The following is an 18,735-nucleotide window of genomic DNA, read 5'->3' as shown; positions in this document are numbered from 1 at the left end:
CCAACATTGGTAAATTCATTTTTTTAAAAAACAAATTCTTTAAAAATTTTAATTTGGTGTAGTATAGAAGCTTACAAAAATGGCACCCGAACAGTGACCAGAAGCTTACAAAAGCAAGTAATCATATCTAAACTCTATGTAGAATTGCTGGATATCATTGCAGCACTTGTACAATTACACTGTCTGTAAAATTTTTCATTTAGCAAGGGTATTGAAAAGGCATTACTGTTCACAGCTAAAGTAAATAACAACTGTTACTCTGGCTCAGAAAAAAGTTCTAAGTAATGAAAAGCGTCTCACAACAAGTTGGTTTTTCCCATTTAAGTAGAAGCAATATTAATTGACAATGAGGGCAATTACAAACTTCACAGCACACTTACAGAAAGATTTGTGTGTATTGTTTTCATCTTTGGACGTATTAAAATAAAATTCCCCAATACTGACTGCTAACATTTGACAATTCATTTCACAAATATCTCTACTATAAAAAATACTCTCTCTCTTTTTCTATTTAGCCTCCAGAACCATTATAAGGTACTTCAAAGGATGAACGAGGATGATGTATGAATCTAAATTAAGTGTAGTCTTTGTACAGTCTCAGATCAACCATTCCTGAGATGTGTAGTTAATGGAAACCCAAAAACCAAAGAACACCGGTACCCATGATCTAGTAGTAATCAAATCCAAACAAAAGTAACTACCTTCACTAGAATTTGAACCTTAGAACTCTCGACTTCAAAATCAGCTGATTTGTGATGAGTTAACCACTAGACCCGCTCTAGGTGGGCTACACAATATACTAACAAAAACTATTTTGTTAACCAAAATAATATGAAAAGTTACCATAAGCTCAATTGCAGGAAGGCTTGAATACAGTAAATGCATTTTACATTGCTTGAGAGGAAGGTTCAGTTAAAATATTCTATCAACAGCAAAGTGAGTAAATTGAAGGCCATCACATTTCAACAGTATCAATGCTGTTGGAAACTGACATGGAGAAAATAACCACAGAGTAAATATTTAATTTTACTAAAGATCACTCCTTGTGCAAGTGAACATTGTAAAGCAGCACTGAATTTTATAGTTTGTGAGACTGAGCAACAATATTTATATAACCATCAAATTATTTTAATACTGAACAAAACTGGAAGACCTGGATGGTTCTTAAATCAGGTAAGCAACTGTGGGGGGGCTTTAGAATTATAAAAACATTTTGTTCCAACACCTCATCCCTGAAAAAAGTGTACAATACAATCTCATTATGGCATCATGACCAGTTCCACACATCTAACTAAAGAGCTTGTACTAAATTACTACAATTCATTTATTATTTATTCCTCAGTCACTTACATAAGTAGGCTGTTCACCCATTATTTTAATGTCCACTATTTCTCTTTACTGGTTTTTAACTATTTAAAATTCAAAACTTCCTGTTTTCAAAATGTAAGGTACTTTTATTACTACAGTATAATGGGTAACTTAGTTTTTAGCTTCCCTGGCTATAGTGATGTATGCAGAAAGTATAGACTGGTAACAAAAATTTCCTCAACCTCATTAATTTTTTTTTTAGCATTGGAAAATTAAATACTTGCTACACTAGTACAAAAAATTAAAGGGACCTATACATTACAATAATTTTTATTGTTATATTGAATATATTATTACTATTGTTGTTATTTAACTATATGGATACAATTATAATTTTTTTGAAAGCAATTTTATTAAAAATACTTCCAAATATGATTAAATATACGTTTTAATTGCTCTCATTTAAAATGTAAGTTTCACTCAGAAATAGGATGTGCCACGTTTAAAACCAATAATTGCAATTGCTGTTTTTTAGAGTGCATCCTAAAAACAGCAAGTGCAATTATTAATTTCAATAGAGTAATTTTAAAAAATTTGGGGGCGCTAGAAAATTAATGATTCTGATTGTGGGTGGTGGGCGAAAAAGTTTGAGAATCAATGCTCTTCTAAAGATTCTGTCAGATGGACATTTGTGCATATGTATGTGACATGGGTTTGGTCTTATAATTCTGGACTGATTTTCTTCAAAATTAATAGTCACATACTAACCTTTGGGAAGAAAGAATGTATTTAATCTTTGCAAAAATTGGAAAGGGGGATGGGATGGTGTTTTGGCCAAAATAAAACTTTAAATCTTTAGTGGGGAAACAAAAAAGTTTTATTTTAAAAGTTTTTTAACAAGATCAGACATTACCAAATGTTTTATTTAATATTCATCTCTCCCCAAAAATATCTATATATTTTTATAGCTATAGTTTACTTGAGAAAAGGAGTCAAAGGAAGTTTTTTGCATCTATATTTTCTATATCAATAGTCCTCCAAACTACTATATAAAGATCATTTGCTCATTCTACTTGGTCTGCGTTTTAATTAAAGTTTGGGGGAAAAAGTCTTCCCAAATTTCAAAATTTTAATGGTCAAAACATAGCAAGCAATCCATTGCCAGTTATTTTGTTTTTGTGGCAATAACCAGTATTACTTATGATAAAAATTGGGAGAGAACAATGTAATTAAAAAAGAATGTATAATTTAAAATTAAAAATATTAGAAGCACTACATTTTAAACTAATTAAATGCATTAATCTTGAGCACGATGGGATCTCTAAAAAAAAACCGATGGGGGGGGAGTAGTAGACTAATAAAATATAAATGTTATATTTGATACAGCCAGCATGTGCTGACTTAACAATAAATTTTAACATTAGGAAATAACAAATTTTTCACAAAGAGAAAGCTAAGGGAACATAAAGTATATTTGCTATAGCTTTCATTTATATTAACTTGCCAACTAAGGCTTTTGCAAAAAAACAATCTTCAGTACTTTTTGATCAAAAAGTACTGAAGTAATTTTAACAAGCAACTGTAACCAACAGTATAAATCCACTGAGAATACTATTCAGAATACACTCAGAAGGGCTGCAACGAGAGCGTGATCCCAATCAAACTGCAGATTACCGCAGAAGGAGGGCTAGGTACTTTCATAGCATTAGGTCCTCCAAGCGTAATTCCTGGCGCTCATTTGTTCAGGAGCAAGGGAATAGAGACCCTTGGGGCATTGTGTATAGATAAGAGTCCTTAGACATAAGCGCAGGAAATGTCCTCTTGTCAGTTTTGTCAACCTGTGAGGGTGTGGTAATTGATAAGGACCATGTCCTTAATATTTTGCCGAATGATTTGCTCCTGGATGTCACTATGGTGGGTGAGGTTTCATACCACCAGTGTGTCACGTAGGAAGTCACGATTTTCGAGACCTACTTACAATCTTCTGAAATCACTGAGGCGGAGCTCCTTGTTTGAGCGCTTCCAGTAGTTCTTGGTCCTCTAAAATATATGATAGGTTGCTCTTTGCTGGTCACTTTCCCATGTGTTGGAAGGATGGAGACTTTGTGTTATTCAAGGTGGCAACAAAAATCCTAATGTTAGTTCTTCTTACCCCTCCACTAACACTCTTGTCTGTGATTGGCTAGGTTTTTAGGTCCTATATTTGCGTATTAATGTTAGATTGGCCACTGATCATTTGCTAATGGACAACCAGTACGGTTTCCAACCAGGCAAGAGCACTGAGGATGACATACTAAAGGTGATGGATATAGCTTCCTCTAGTCCATGTAAATATGTATTTGGGATTTTTCTGGACATATCCTGGGCATTTAACAACTTATGGTGGCCCTCTGCCCTATTTCAGATGCAGAAGCGTAAAAGTACACGAAATGAATTAGAAGTGATCTCAAGTTATTTCAGGCAACGGACTGTTTCCCTGCGTGATAGCAGCTCGGAGGCTTGTAAGACCTTAACTAAAGGATGCCCTCAGAGCAGTGTTCTGAGTCCCTGTCTTTGGATCATAGAATTTGACTTCATGTTGCGTTTAAGGTTGCTATGTGATTGTCGTGTCATTGCTTATGTTGATGACGCACTACTACTGATTGAAAGGGATTCGTGTAACAAGATAGAGTTCAGAGCTGCTCATGCTTGCGAGACACTTCTGTGGAGTCTCCAACATAAAATGATTTTCAGCCCAGAGAAAACCACAATGATGTTGCTTATGGGCCGATCGGCTGCTTCCCAACGAATCCAGGTTTAGATGGCTGGTCTCCCCATTCGGAACGTTACGGCTCAAAAATACCTGTATGTTATCCTTGATGAGATTTTTCGGTTCAAGAAATATCAACAGTATGTAGCAAAAAAGGCCGCAAATGCTTTTTATGAAATCCGTAGAGTCATTCATCCTGATTGGGGGTTGAATTACCTTACCATGCATATCCTTTACAAAGGTGTCAAAGATATTATGCTGTATACTGTGCTTGTCTGGGCTCACTGCATGGCTTTTAGGTACTGTGCGGACACTTTGCTGCGGGCCCAGCTACTCCTCTTGCTGGCTGTTACAGGCGATTATAGAACAGTATCGCAGGAGGCAGTCTATGTTATAGCCAGAGTCAAACCAATAGATATCTTGGCCAATGAGCATTAAGAAACGCTACATTTCCAAGGTAGATAACCGATTGATATCAGAACGAAAGCAGGAGATTGACAACCGGAGCCTTGCATCTTGGCAGGTCAGGTGGGACAAATCCCCCACACATTGCTACATGCATGGTATATTTCCTACAGTGTCTGATTTAGATGCGATTGGATGGGTCTCCTCCAATTTGTATGTCACACAGTTTTTCTCCAGGCATCGTGCTTTTTGAGCGAATTTGGGTAGGTTTCGTTTGGTGGATTAGAGTCAATGCCTGGATTATGGGACTGATACAGTGAACCATATCCTCTACGTTTGTCCCCGATACCAGGAACGTTCACAAGCTGTTAGGGAACTTGAGAGAATACATTCCTTTCTGGATCTTCATATTAACTGGATGATCCACGAGGAGTGGTCTATAGTGGCTAGTTTTCTTCACGCCCTTGTGGTGCGCAGGTCTGTAGAGAGAGTTTAATTGAGGTACTTGATTGTGGTAGGATCCAGGATGGCTAGGGCTCCGGCTTAGGCATTTGATTGGTTGGAGGTAGGCGCATTGACATCGTGCCATGGTTATATTGGTATTGTTTGTGATTTGATTTGGGACTCCCAGTGGTGGGGATGGTTGCACCGCCGGGGTATGGTAACCTATGTGACCAGGGGCGTGGCTTCCTCTGGAGCCTGCGCAGATCAGAGTGAGGTTACGTTCCCCTTGTTAGATGACCTAAATTAGACATAATTTTGATTTATAGCACTAATTAAACCACAGTCAGAAACATTGCTGTCAAATCTGGACTAGGTGCAGGGTTCACACTTCCGCGTTTTCGGTTAGTCTGAGGGAATCATGTTAGGCTGGATGTGAAGATGTCTGTTTGAAGCCTAGTGAAGGCAAAATTTGATATGTATTTTACTGATGGCATTTACATTGGTGGCATCCTGACTGTGGCCTGGCTGATTACTGTGAGATATAATCAGTTAGAGGGTCTAAAGACGACTTCCGGTAAAGCCCGTCAGGGCTTGGAGCAGAGGGGGTGGTATGGTGACCGGTAATGGCACAAGGTGAGTGGTGGTGTCTTCCCACTATGGGGTTGGGATAAGAATACCGATACGTAGTTAAAATATATATATATATATATATACATAGTTACATATTTTTTATATTATAAAAAAGGATTTTACCTCTAATTCAGAAAGCTTTTCCCGAATTTTGATAAAACCAAGATGAAGTTTTCCTCCAAAATGATCAGCTAATCTACGGTCATTATCATGTATACCCAAGTATGCTGAACACACTTCACACACTCTAAGTTTCTGCTGCTGATAACTGCTAGCAGGCATGGAATTACGGTAAACATCTTCTGCTTCATTTTTCTTCTTTCTCAATTCTTCAATCTACAACAAAATTGCAAAATATTTGCAATAAAAAAGATCAAATTTTAATGTTTACTATAAATAATTTCTCATTAATTAAGCGGTTTTTAAAATATTTTTTTGATGGCTACAAGATCTGATTGGGTAAAATAGTAAATGCAGTAACAAATAAGATTTTACAGAAATGAAACAATAGTAAATATTCTAACCATACTGAAGAATCAGTTAGACATCCTTATAGAACTTTATAACTGGCTATTAACAAAACATGAACTAAAAAAGCAAATAGGAAATACTTAATGAAGCCATTAAATAATAAAATTAAATAGTTGGGCATTTTGTTTGTGATCAGTAATCTTCTAGGCTTTCCAGTACAACTGTACTCTTACAAATTATGACTTATTACACAACAATATCTTTGATGGTACAAATTCGGTAATGGTATCTACCTGTTAATGTATTACATATTTTGGAGAAGGGACGATATCATTACTATATGAGTTCTGCAGCCAATCAATGACCTGACATTTTTCTGAATGCCATTATATAGTTTCCCTTCTTGGATTTTCAAGAAGTTCTAGTGAAACAACCCATCTTTCTTCTAACAGCTACTTTAAACTTTGTAGATAATACAATATAAATATCTAATTGACAAATTTTAATTTATTTCAGTATCCAAAAGAATCTTGAGAACTTAAATGTGTACCATACATAAGAAAAAAAATTTGAGTGATAAAACATGAGCAAAATATTCCTTGGCATTATCAATCTAAAAAAAAATTACCTCCTCCATCAATTTAAGACTTTCTTCAACAAATCCCTCTTCCCCAAGCTGTTCTGCTCGAGCCAATTTCTTACCAATCTCTTCAGCTAACTGGTGAACATGATTGGCTTTTACAGCTACTTCTGCACTCAATTCCTCTTGTGTTTCTGCTAGGCGCTGTTTAGCTAATTCAGTTCTATGATCACAATCACTGATAAATGTCTGAAGGTGTTCCATTGCCTAGAATATAAAATTAACATACCTCCTAGATTAAACAATTAACTAAATATACACTTGGTTGTTATACCATAAATATATATATAATAGGATAAAAATATTTATTGAGAATTCACTATTCAGCTATAAAAATAGCGATTAAACTAGCATTAAATTTACATAAAAATTTAGTAATAGTTTAGGAGATGAGTAATTTGGTTGTATCTTATTATATTAATGAAGTACATTTTTAACATGAAAAATCAAATTTTACTGATCAACTTTAAAGAGGTTGAATCAAGGTACTTAGCATCAAAGAATATATCGAGCTGTAGTTATAACTCAACAAAAGCAACTGTATAACTTCATGATATCTGTAATTTGCCTTTTTTCCTTCAGAAAGCTCTGGGGGAATTTTAAAAGAAATAATTTACCATTATGATTTTATATGTTATTATCTATATAAATTTCACTCTTCACTAATAAGTATATCATCATCAGCTCATAGAATTTATAAGCGAAATGCTATCACTGTAAATCCTACTTGAGATTTTGGAAAAAAGGAAAGTCAACTTACAACACAAGTCATTTAAGAAATCTTTTTATTTATTAATTTATTAAAATATGTATTATAAAAAAAATTAATATTTCATTAAAAGAAAACAGGCAGATTAATTTTTGCAAAATGCGTTTTTGTAAATAGCATTATTTTTTTTTGAACAATAAAATGAACTATAATTTTTTAATGCCTTTACTGACTTTGAATGTTTCATAAATCTGACTGATGGGTCAAATTTGAAGAATCTGTTCTGTTAAAGTTTTCCAATATTTTATGATTTGCTAGTGAGCACAGAATAATTTTGTTAAAACATTCATTATTCAATCAAAGTTTTTTGTAAATGGTCCTACATTCCATTTTATTATTCTATTTCTTTTTTGTTGCAAAACCTACTTTCATCTAATATGAATCATCTTTTATATATCCTATGACAATGAGTTAACAAACACAACTGGATTACAATATTAGTTTCAATGATAGCTACATAATTTTATATTGCATTTGTAACAGCAAATGAACATGTTTGGTACTGCTTCAATACTGAAATAGATAAATATATTTATCAAGTAAACCTAAGTTTTGCACTTCAACTTCCATGTATATGGAAGTTTTCTTTTTAATCTGCCAAACAAACCCTGTTAATTTGCTGAGTGTTTTTTAAGATTTGGTGTAAATTTATATTTTGTTCAACAAATAAAACTGTAAAATTTAATATAAAACTGTAGAGAATTTAATTATGAGAGAATTTATAAGCCAAATGAAAACAAATAAAAATTTAAGAAATTTGATTAAAAACAAATCAGCCTACCTACCATCTTTTGTACTTAAAAGAAAAAAAAAAAAATTAAAACTGATAACCTTGGTGGCAACTTTTTTTCAATAAAAAAGTCATAATCAAAAAAGAAATGTTTTTGTTGATGTCTGCCTTTCTTAATTAATAGCAGTTTTACATTGTGAATGCAGATCACAAAAGCTTTTACTCTCCAGATCAAAAATTAGGGAAAATGTTTTCAATGGTTCACAATTTACTTTATATGCAGACCTATGTTAACAAGAACTTTTTTATTTTTATAAAGATATTTTTAATTTTTGCTCTACTGATGCACATTAATTAAATTAATTCTGCCAAATCAGATTCATTTTTACACAACAAAAACCATATAAGTGTAATGTTAACCACCAAGAGTGGATTTGACAGCAATCAAACAATATTGATTAAAAAATGTATCAGTAACATTTATGATTCTATTTTACTGTCTATTGCCAACAGCCATTTTACTATACTAAAACACAATATTCATTTATTTAGAAACTGCAAGAGGGCATAAATCTGTTTTTACTAAGTAAATAAATAAATATGAATTAACAGCAACAATGTTAACATATGTTAGAGGGGGTAATGAATCAAATCTAACAAATTATGTTATCTGTTATCTAACAGATTATGTTTGCTTTTACATCTGAATTTAGGTTGATTCCCTTTTTGTTTATAATTGAGTTACTCTTAATCTATTATACTTTAGCAAAAATGGATGTACAAATGTATATATGTATGTAAACATTGATGTACTTACATCAATATCATAATAATAGTCTCTTGATTTGCTGGCATGTTCATAGTCAGCACGAAGGGCAAGATCATGTATCTTAGGACATTCACCCAAGTCCATACGCTGTAAACAATTAACTCACAAATCACACATACAACAATTGATAAATTTCTTTTAATATAATGCTGAGAAATTATGTGTGTGTGGGTGTGTGTGTGTAATATATATATATGTTCACACACATCCACATTCGTAATGGTAATTTCATAAATTAATTAAAACAAAATAAAAATAAGAAAAAACAAAATATGAAATTTTTTTTAGCTGTTTGTTTTCTCTATCCTGCTATCAGAAAAACTCAAATTATAAACAAAAGAAATATGTATATATATATTAAAAAAAATAATAAAACTAGACAATTTTGAAACAATTTTTTAATGCTTCATAACAGCAGGTAAGAGTGAGGTCAACACAGTCAGAGCAGGAAAATTTATTAACATATATATTTAATAGCAAAAATAAAAGTTAAACCATTGTTCCAAAATTATTTCAATTTTACTTAATTCTTTTATAAATACAATCTTATAAAAACGAAGCATTTCAATCTATTACTACCCTGTTATTTATATTTTTAAGAAACAGTATAATAATTTTGGAACTAAAATAAAAGAAATTAAAAATACAGCAAAATAACAAAATTAAAGCAAAAAAGAAAAACTGCATAACACTTTGAAAGCTGAATGATTAACTATTTTTTTTTGTACTTATTTGTACAATAATTGTAACTCATTAGTAAAACTTTCTAATATTGAAGTTTTGAATTCTGAGAAAATTACATCAATCAACATTTTTTACACATTCAACTTCGTGAATAAAATTAAGGAAACCATAAAAAAAATGAATACAACATACACAAATTTACAGTGCCTTTATACATTACTTATCAGCTAACTATTGCATTAACATGTAATAGTAATGCCAATTATTAAGATCATTTATCAGTTGAAAAGCTAATATTACTTAATTACCTTAATAAAAACTACCACAATACAGTTCCATTGAACTACAGTAAAATTCACATTTCATAATTTAATATGATAATTTGAATACCAGCTTGTGTTACTGAAAATATCACTAGTCTTAAAAATAAAATTTAAGGAAAAAATCATGTTTTATTTTGCCAGGTTTAAATTTATTAAATTATGACAATGATTTTATAACATAAAACAAAAAAATAAATAAATAAAACTGCATGAAAAAAGGATAAAATGGGAATTTTATAGTTAAGAAGTTCATATCCGGAGAATAAATATATGCTGTTTGCATGTCATGCACACTGCAGAATTTGATCCTGATCAAAATTTAACAAAATTCTTTTCCAAAATATAGTTTACTAATATGCTGCAAGGCAGATGCCACACTCACTGGTTTGCTCAAAGACAGTTTTACATAAATATTTATATTTACATAAAAATCTAACATTTCTCATTTTCACAATCGATTGAGAAAACTAATTTATAGTACAACTTATACTACTAAAATACACTAGACTCCCCACTTAATTCAGTAATAACTCATTTTATAAAATTAAATGTAGTTCAAATAATAAATCTTCCAGAGTTAAAACCACTTTTTTAAAGAGCTTTATCAATAAAAAATAAAAAAGTTACTTAAAAACAACTTATAAAAGAAAAATTGCTAATAAGGAAACAAAATAGATTTTTCTTTAAAAAATAAAAACCATTAGCCACTTTTTTTAGTACTTGATCGATAAAAGAAATAAACAAGGTAGTAAATAAAAATTCATTAAGACTCAAAATTAGACTATATAAATATATTTATGACATCAGAGAATGCAAAATACAAAACTCTGTCACCCTGGATTTATAGCTTTTACATACCTCCATCACTTTCTTTGTCTGGCTTTCCTATAAAACGGAGGTGTAAAATCTTTCTCTTGAAAATTCTTTTCAAACTCTGACACAAATATGAAATTATTACAAGTTATTTGTACAGTGAAATATATGGGGAGCTTTACATCACATTGTTGAACTTAAAAAACTTAAGGTATGGAGATTCTATTGTTATATTCTGTTTAAAATTTCTTCATTTAGTTTGAAATTAAGTGGTCTAGTAAAACAATACATCCATACAACTGAAAGTTTTTCAATGGTTTTCTGAACAGAATTAAAAAAGGGTTTTTTCCATTTTAACAGGTCTGGTTAAACCAATCCTTAATAGTTTATGATTATTTCTATAATTAACCGTTCAGCTTCAGAATATTAAGCAGTGCATTAAATTAAATGAATAAAAAAAATAATATATTTTTCCAAAAACAATGTGATATGCACCAAGGAATAAACACATGGAATAAGATTGCAATGCAAACAATAAGTTTTCAATGAATATTTATACCAAAAAGCTTCCAACACCAGTTAAAAAAAGAATTAAAATTGTCACTTTCTAAACAATAAAATAAAATACAATAAAGAATAATAAAGTAAATAAAAACATATTGTAAAGCATCCGAACCCAGTTATCCATGTCCTTGATCAGCTATATACATAATTAAAACAAAAGCAATTTATGTTGGCATACCTGTAAACACATACTTAATATATACACAATGTAATGGTAATTAGTAAATAAACATGACTTAATGTTTTCTCTTAAATAAATTTGAATCAATATAAAAAAAATGTTGAAACAGCTCAATAATTATATGTAGCACTGTACACTGAATATAAACAGTAATAGAAGATATTTTATAAATCAACATTATTCTAACTATATAAATTAATTATAAATAACTTTTCAACTGAAAGAGCTTGGGTACATAATAATATAAAAAAAATTGATAAAAGGCTTTTAATTAAATGCACAAAAATGAATAGACCAGAGTAATTATTTATGAAAACAAAACAACTAACAAGTTACAAATTGATATGTTACAATCACCAAATTTGAAGCGGGAGAAAAGGTGACTGACAATACATAAAATAGAGTATTAGAATGTAACAATCATAACGTGTTTAAAAAGGAACTACTGGCCAAATAAAATGTTTTATCATGAAGTTTATTAAGGAATGACTACAATCAAAAAAGCAATTTATTATTAAACTTCTGAAAAAAAACCTATAAAGTTATAGTTAAAGGTTAAACATTCCACAGTAATACCTTGGTTAATTATAAATAATAACTTTTTATTGGCATTTTAGAGTGTCAGGACTAACTGATCACCAAAATTGATTAAAATCTTTATAGAGTAGTTATTTAATTAATAGAAAAAAATATGACATGGGTTAGGAATATAATGAAAAATACAAAGCCATCTCTTCTCAAGATTTATGCTTTCCGCCAGTATCTTTTCATTCATTAACTGTATATACAAATTTTACGTACAACTATAATAAAGATCTAACCATTTATATTACCTACTGCATACGCCATTCTGAAACAGATGAATATCTTACCAAATGGCATTATAACAAATAAAAGGATATGAATTAAGCTTAAATGATATTATAAACACTCTTTCAACTAGACACCATAGATAAGGAAATACTGACAATACAATTAGCAGTTTTCCATAACATAAGTACATTACTGCTGTAATGTATTACTGGTTTATTTTTGCAAAAAAACAAACTACTATTTCAAACTTTGGTACTGTTAAATAACATTCTTTATTCAAATTTGCTTATAATTACATACAAAAATGACACCTACTACTTTTTATAAACCATCTAACCAATCTTAAGTTTTTTCCTCAATGAGCCACACTATTCTGAAAATAAACTCAGCCTAAAAATCAACAAACTCATTGGCTTGTCAAAATTTCATCTTCTAATTTACTGATGCGAGATAGTTAACTAGCAGACTAATATGTAACATAAGGGAAATCATTTAAACTAACTTAGAAATAATGTAAAAATAAAAATATTACTTTCATTAATAACTCCCTTCAAAAAAAATTAGGAAAACTGTTTAAAATATAATAATTTAAAACTTCATGAGGATAATACATTAAAATTTTTATGATCACAGATTACTCTTCAGAGAAACATTTTCTTCAAGGTATTACTGTTATTATAAACAGAATAACAATACAGTAAAAACCATAAACAATGCACAAAATAATTTACAAAAGAAAAGTTATTCAGGGCAACCTATATATATTAAATCATAAATATATATTAAGTTTTAACTAACTTAAAAATAAGATAGATTTAACAACAGTAATTTAAATGCAAGAATAGATCATTTATTGACATTATTAAACTACGATATAGCTATTATTATTTTATTTTAGGAATCATAAAACGAAGATAACATAATTTTTTGTCGCTAAAGAACTAAAAAAAAAATTATAAATAAATTAACGAGCGATTACAAAATGAGTATATAGTGATTTTCATGATGATTGATTTTGGACTTACAAGATGAGGTTTTCATCTCTGGAATACATGTCATGTCGGGAAACTGCCACCGTTGCACGCTTTCTGTTTATATCAGAACTTTAACCTCCCTATGTAAGAAGAGAAGCAAGAAAATTTCAAAATAAGTAATTATATTTTTTTAACCACCATTGAAACAACTAATATAACAGAATACGTACACCAACGAAGACCTGACATGGACGATGACGACTTGAAACCCATCAATGTCACCGCTGTTGTAAATGTTATAATCACTGTATTATTTGAATTTTTTTTATTTATTATAATACTCACGATAAGAAACACTTTGCCCAACATATACTGAAGACAAGATGAACGAGATAAGGTTTTGAAATCGAGCAGATTTGATGATTTTTTTCAATCCCTCTTTTTTATAAATAATACTCACTGATATCTCCAACACATTACTGGTATTATCTTTCAAACTCTATTAGTGTAATTCCAAAATAACATTCAATATACTCACAGATTAGAGATAAGGCCTGATACTGTAGATAGATTTGATTGTGAATTAGATATATTAATTATAATTAACAGAAAAATAATTGTTTTAAAATAAATTCTTTACAGAATAAAAAAAAAGTAAACAAATTTACTTACAATAAAGAACAGAGTCTGATGTCGAGCAAATGCCTATATCAAAATAAACTATGAAATCATATGCTTCAGGAAATTCTGGACTTATATGCAAAAATTTATTTTTAAAATAATTTCACAAATATAACACATATGATGAAAAATAGAATGGATTAAAAAAAAATTTGTAAGCGACAAAAGAAGATATTAATTGCATTAGACATTATGCTATGTTTTAAAAGTTATAGATTGTTAAATAACAGATGAATATGAAAGTATGAATAAGACATAATAGAACTTGGCTCAGATACTGACAACAGAATTTGAGATTTACCTATGTAGGGTTAAGGTCTAAAGTTCTTTAAATCAAAGTTTACTTTCTCTTCCAAAAGGCTTAAATTTTAATTACTGGTATTTCTAGCATATAAAAGAAAGAAATTATGACTAAGTAGTAAATGAAGGTTAAACAAGATACTATTATTGTATAAAACTAACTTATTCCTGCTTTATGGTAATTACTATTGTATTAATTTCAAATAAATAAGGAACAATAAATGTAAAAATTGTTGTGAATTAGAAATATGAGAGAAAATAAAATATTTTTTATTTGCATTTAAAATATATTCTGAATGCAATAAAACTAATCCTGTAACTCAAAATATGGAGCGACATAAAATAGTGTGCAAATTAATCTGAACCCATCTGTTGTAATAAGGTATAATATAAAAATAGTTAATAAAATTGCCCTTGTTTTGATTCATAATTTGGCATAAATTTATTAAGCTTACTTCACATCCTTTTTGGCATGAAAACATACAAAGCATACCATAATTTAATGTAGTTTTTATGATGCAATTCATAGTTTCGGCATTTTTTACAACTGCCCAAAGATTTTTAATTGGATTAATGTCTGAATATTTAATTCACTTTAACATACTTTTTAGATAGTATGACAAATCTGTTGCAACACTCCACTTCCTTGTGGTCATAGTTTTTGAAATTGTGTGGCAACCTTTGTAAGAATCTTGAAACAATATATTCATTATATCTTTTCAATAAATCATTCACTAGAAATAATTTAATGACATTAAAAAAAAACCGCTGGAACATTTGATTTTCTGATACAGGCTGGAAACAATTTTTAATCAGATGAACTATATATATTTTTAATATATATATTTTTAAACTATATATATATATATTTTTAATATATGCAACTCTGCCTCTTTAACTTGTAGAAAAACATAACACTTTTTCAATCTTCTTAAATAATTTTCATATAGCAGACTTAACATTTTATACAATACCAGTGTGTTAACACTGGCTTTTCAGCAGATTAGGAAGCTATAAGTGATTTCACATGTACTAATTTTGAGTTTTCTTCACCTCAAATAAGAATAAACTTTTGACACAGATAAATACTAATTCATTGAGCTCATTCCCTCTGTTCTGGTTGACCAGAGCAGATAAACAAGTGTCAATTTTACTTTCTTTCATTAATAAATGCTTGGTAATGAACTAGTATTTTTCTATGTCCAAAGTTTGCTCTTATTTCAGTATACACAGAAATGTGTAGTTAAGCATTGTAATCGTAATATAGAAAAAACTAAATTTCTACCAATGTTTGAGTTACATTGCACGCTATGTAAATACTATGTAACTATCTGTATTTGCAGTGTCAGTTCCAAACAGTCCAAAGCCATATAAGATTCTATATGGCTATATTATTTTTATATATATAAAAACAAATACTAAAAACTAAAGGTTTGGTACCATAATTGGTATTTTTGATGGAAGTGTACTTTTAAATTTCAGGAATACAAATAAGGAAAGATAAATAAACACATGTATAAAAACTTTGCTACTATTTGTGTCATACCCTCCAATTTTCATTCATAATAATAAACTGTACTGAGTGAATTAAATTAAGACAGAAAACAATGCTATAACCCAGTGATTCTCAACCTTTTTAGCTCCATAACCCCCAAAAAGTAAAAAAAATATATAATAAATATTTTGTAACCCTCAACTCAAACTCAATGAAAGCTAGTTAAAACTATTTAGTTATTATGTTGATAGCAACTGATATGAATATGCATGCAGTGCACAAACATGAAAATTTACAGGTTCCAACCTGATGTTTACATGCTCCTTATATTTGGTCTGCTTGCATAATATTCGCTGAGAACAAGTCATGTTCAAACATGCTAATGATATGTTTGAACACATTGTGCAGCATAAAAGAGGTGTAGTAATTTCAGATGATTCACATTCAAACTTAAAAAAAAAATGCTTCACATTTGTCTGGTGCCTTTATTTAAGTTTTAATGTAGTTGCATTGAAAATAATAACTGAGGTTTTGTTTTTTTAGTCTGTCAAATTGTGTAACTGTTTGGTTTTTTCCAATTAGATTCTTAAGCAAAATGAATAAATTTGTGAAAAAACAAACTCAGCCTTCTACAATCAGTGAATAAACTGGAAAAACACAAGAATTTAAATTATGATTTCAACTCGGTGGATAGAGTCACATTACGTGACACAGAAACTAAACATCTGGATCACAAAAGAAAACCCTTGGAATTTTTCAAAAGAAAATTACATAATTTCAGAAATCAAAAAACTTCTATTTGTAAATCAAGCCATACTGATAAAAGTATACTTTTAAGCATTTTAACTTTTAGCTAAAATGACCAAACCCCATACATCGCAGAAACCGATATTGCCTGCTGCAATTGATATGGTAAGCGTTTTATCGGTAGGGAGGAAAAAAAATTGAAAAATTCCACTTTTCTAGTAACATAATATCAAGGTGTATCTATGACATTGCTGCCAATGTTCACTATCAGATAATTCAGCAAGTAAGTTCAAGTGAATTTTTTAGTATTCAATTTGATGAATCAATAAATTTGGCAAACATTTCTCAGTTCTTATATTTTGTCAAATATGAATGCGATTGGGACAAATCAACCAAATAAATTATGTTGTTTTGTAAACTAATACCCTGGTCATGCACAGGACAATGTCTTTTTGATGTTTTTTGTTATGATTCTACCAAAAGCTAAGTTAGACTGAACAAAATGTACCGCGCAGTATGTAGTGATGATGCAAAGGTGATAACAGGAAAGAACAGTCAATTTCTGTAAAAGATTGTCTTATACCAAAACCAGAATGGACGCACTGCTTTCTTCATAGATGTGCTATTTGCAACAAAAAATATGCCAGAAAATCTCAAATCTCTATAAAGCTGTAAAAATGGTTAATTTTATTAAAAGTCAACCATTATGGAATATGTTGTTTGCGGACGATGAAATGGGCGAATAGAAAAAATATTTTCTTTACAGAAGTCAGATGGCTATCATGGAGGAAAGTTTTAACCTGGTTATTGGAATTGTGAGATGAATACATATTTTTCAAGGTTTAATGAACACCATTCTCAATGTTTTTGCAGAATAATATGTTGCTGTTGGCTTAATTAATGGATGTATTTTTGTTTTTAAACAAATTTAATGTGAATTTTGAAGAACGTTTTATCATGTTCAAAGCATGTTTCTACTCGCTTCTAATACTGAAAAAAAATTTGGATGAAGTCACTACTATTCATCAGTTTGGATAGCATTGAAGATCTGTTTGCGTGAACTAAAAATTCAATTGGCAGAATATTTCCCAGAAGATAAAAATGATTTCTCAAAGAGATGGATACTGAATTCATCTAGTGAAAATGCTGCAGCTAAGTTACCAGTTGAGATTCATGATCAGCTCATTGAAATGTCCGCCAATAAAACATTACTACTAAAATTCACATCTAAAGATTAAGATACATTTTAGCTTGCTAGCTGAAGTGAATATGGAAATTTTGTCACAGAAGCACTGAAAATATTAATCTTTTTTGACATGCTTTACCTCTCTGAAAAGGATTTTTTATCTATGGTTGCACTAAAAACTAAATCACACTACTATAGAAGTTGTTTTTATCACCCGAAAACAATTTGCTTTTGTGTTTTTAACACAGATCCGTTGTATTGAAAAACTTTTAAATAAAAACAAACTCAATCATCTCACCTCATAATTTATTCTCTTAACTTATGTATTACAAATACAAGTAAAGTGTTTATAATAAATGATTTTTTTTTCTGAAAATGATTTCATTGTTGTTTATTTGTAAAGTTGTAGGTTAATTTTACGACCCCCAGGTTGAGAAACGTTGCCCTAACCCAATAACATAGTTAAAAATAATTACTATAAAATTTTAAAACAAAATTCTGACTTTTATTTATCTAAATGATTTCTAAAAAATAAGAGGTAAAAACAGTCACTGATTAACAGTAGAAAATGCTTGTTCTACACAAAAATTTATTGTAACTATTTACCTAAATAAAACAATGAAATTCTCAAAATTTTTAATGTTCAGAACAGTAAAAATTCATTCCTCTCCCTTGAGAAAGATTATAATCAGAAAAACTAGGAATAATAAATAATTATGATAGTGTTATAGCGTCTTTAAAAATATTAAACAATAATACAAAGAAATTTTTTTTTTAATGAATATATATAATCAACAAATAGAAAAAATTAATAATATTAATTACAATAAAATATGACCTCCAGTTCTAAAAAAAGAAAATTAATGAGAAAACTGATAACTAATAAAAAATCTTATTGTACCATAGAACCCAAAGAAAATTTAATAAATTGAAACAATACTGAGATTCACTATTTAATAGTGTATCACTACTACAGATTACCCACATTAAAAATAAAAT

General features: G+C 29.7%; 1 protein-coding gene across 5 annotated transcripts in view; it reads right to left on the bottom strand.

Moving 5' to 3' along the window:
- The window catches only part of LOC142329796 (putative RNA-binding protein Alsin2), a 37,724-nt gene that overhangs the window by 13,946 nt on the left and 5,043 nt on the right, over positions 1-18,735 (bottom strand). For 4 of the 5 annotated variants that reach the window (XR_012757594.1, XM_075374603.1, XM_075374602.1 and 1 more), the window contains exons 3-5: positions 8,964-9,062; positions 6,636-6,854; positions 5,660-5,872 (exon numbers count right to left, since the gene is read on the bottom strand). Coding sequence is in view for 4 of the 5 variants with exons in the window: in XM_075374603.1 (XP_075230718.1) it covers positions 5,660-5,872; positions 6,636-6,854; positions 8,964-9,062 (531 nt within the window). In the remaining variant the exon portion in view is untranslated. Of the gene's footprint in view, positions 1-5,659; positions 5,873-6,635; positions 6,855-8,963; positions 9,063-13,378; positions 13,468-18,735 lie in introns of those variants that run through there. The other variant, XM_075374604.1, reaches the window with a different exon arrangement.

This window comes from Lycorma delicatula, chromosome 9 (assembly GCF_047948215.1).
Source record: "Lycorma delicatula isolate Av1 chromosome 9, ASM4794821v1, whole genome shotgun sequence".
Taxonomy (NCBI): Eukaryota; Metazoa; Arthropoda; class Insecta; order Hemiptera; family Fulgoridae; genus Lycorma; species Lycorma delicatula.
This window is presented reverse-complemented; position numbering and strand designations above follow the sequence as displayed.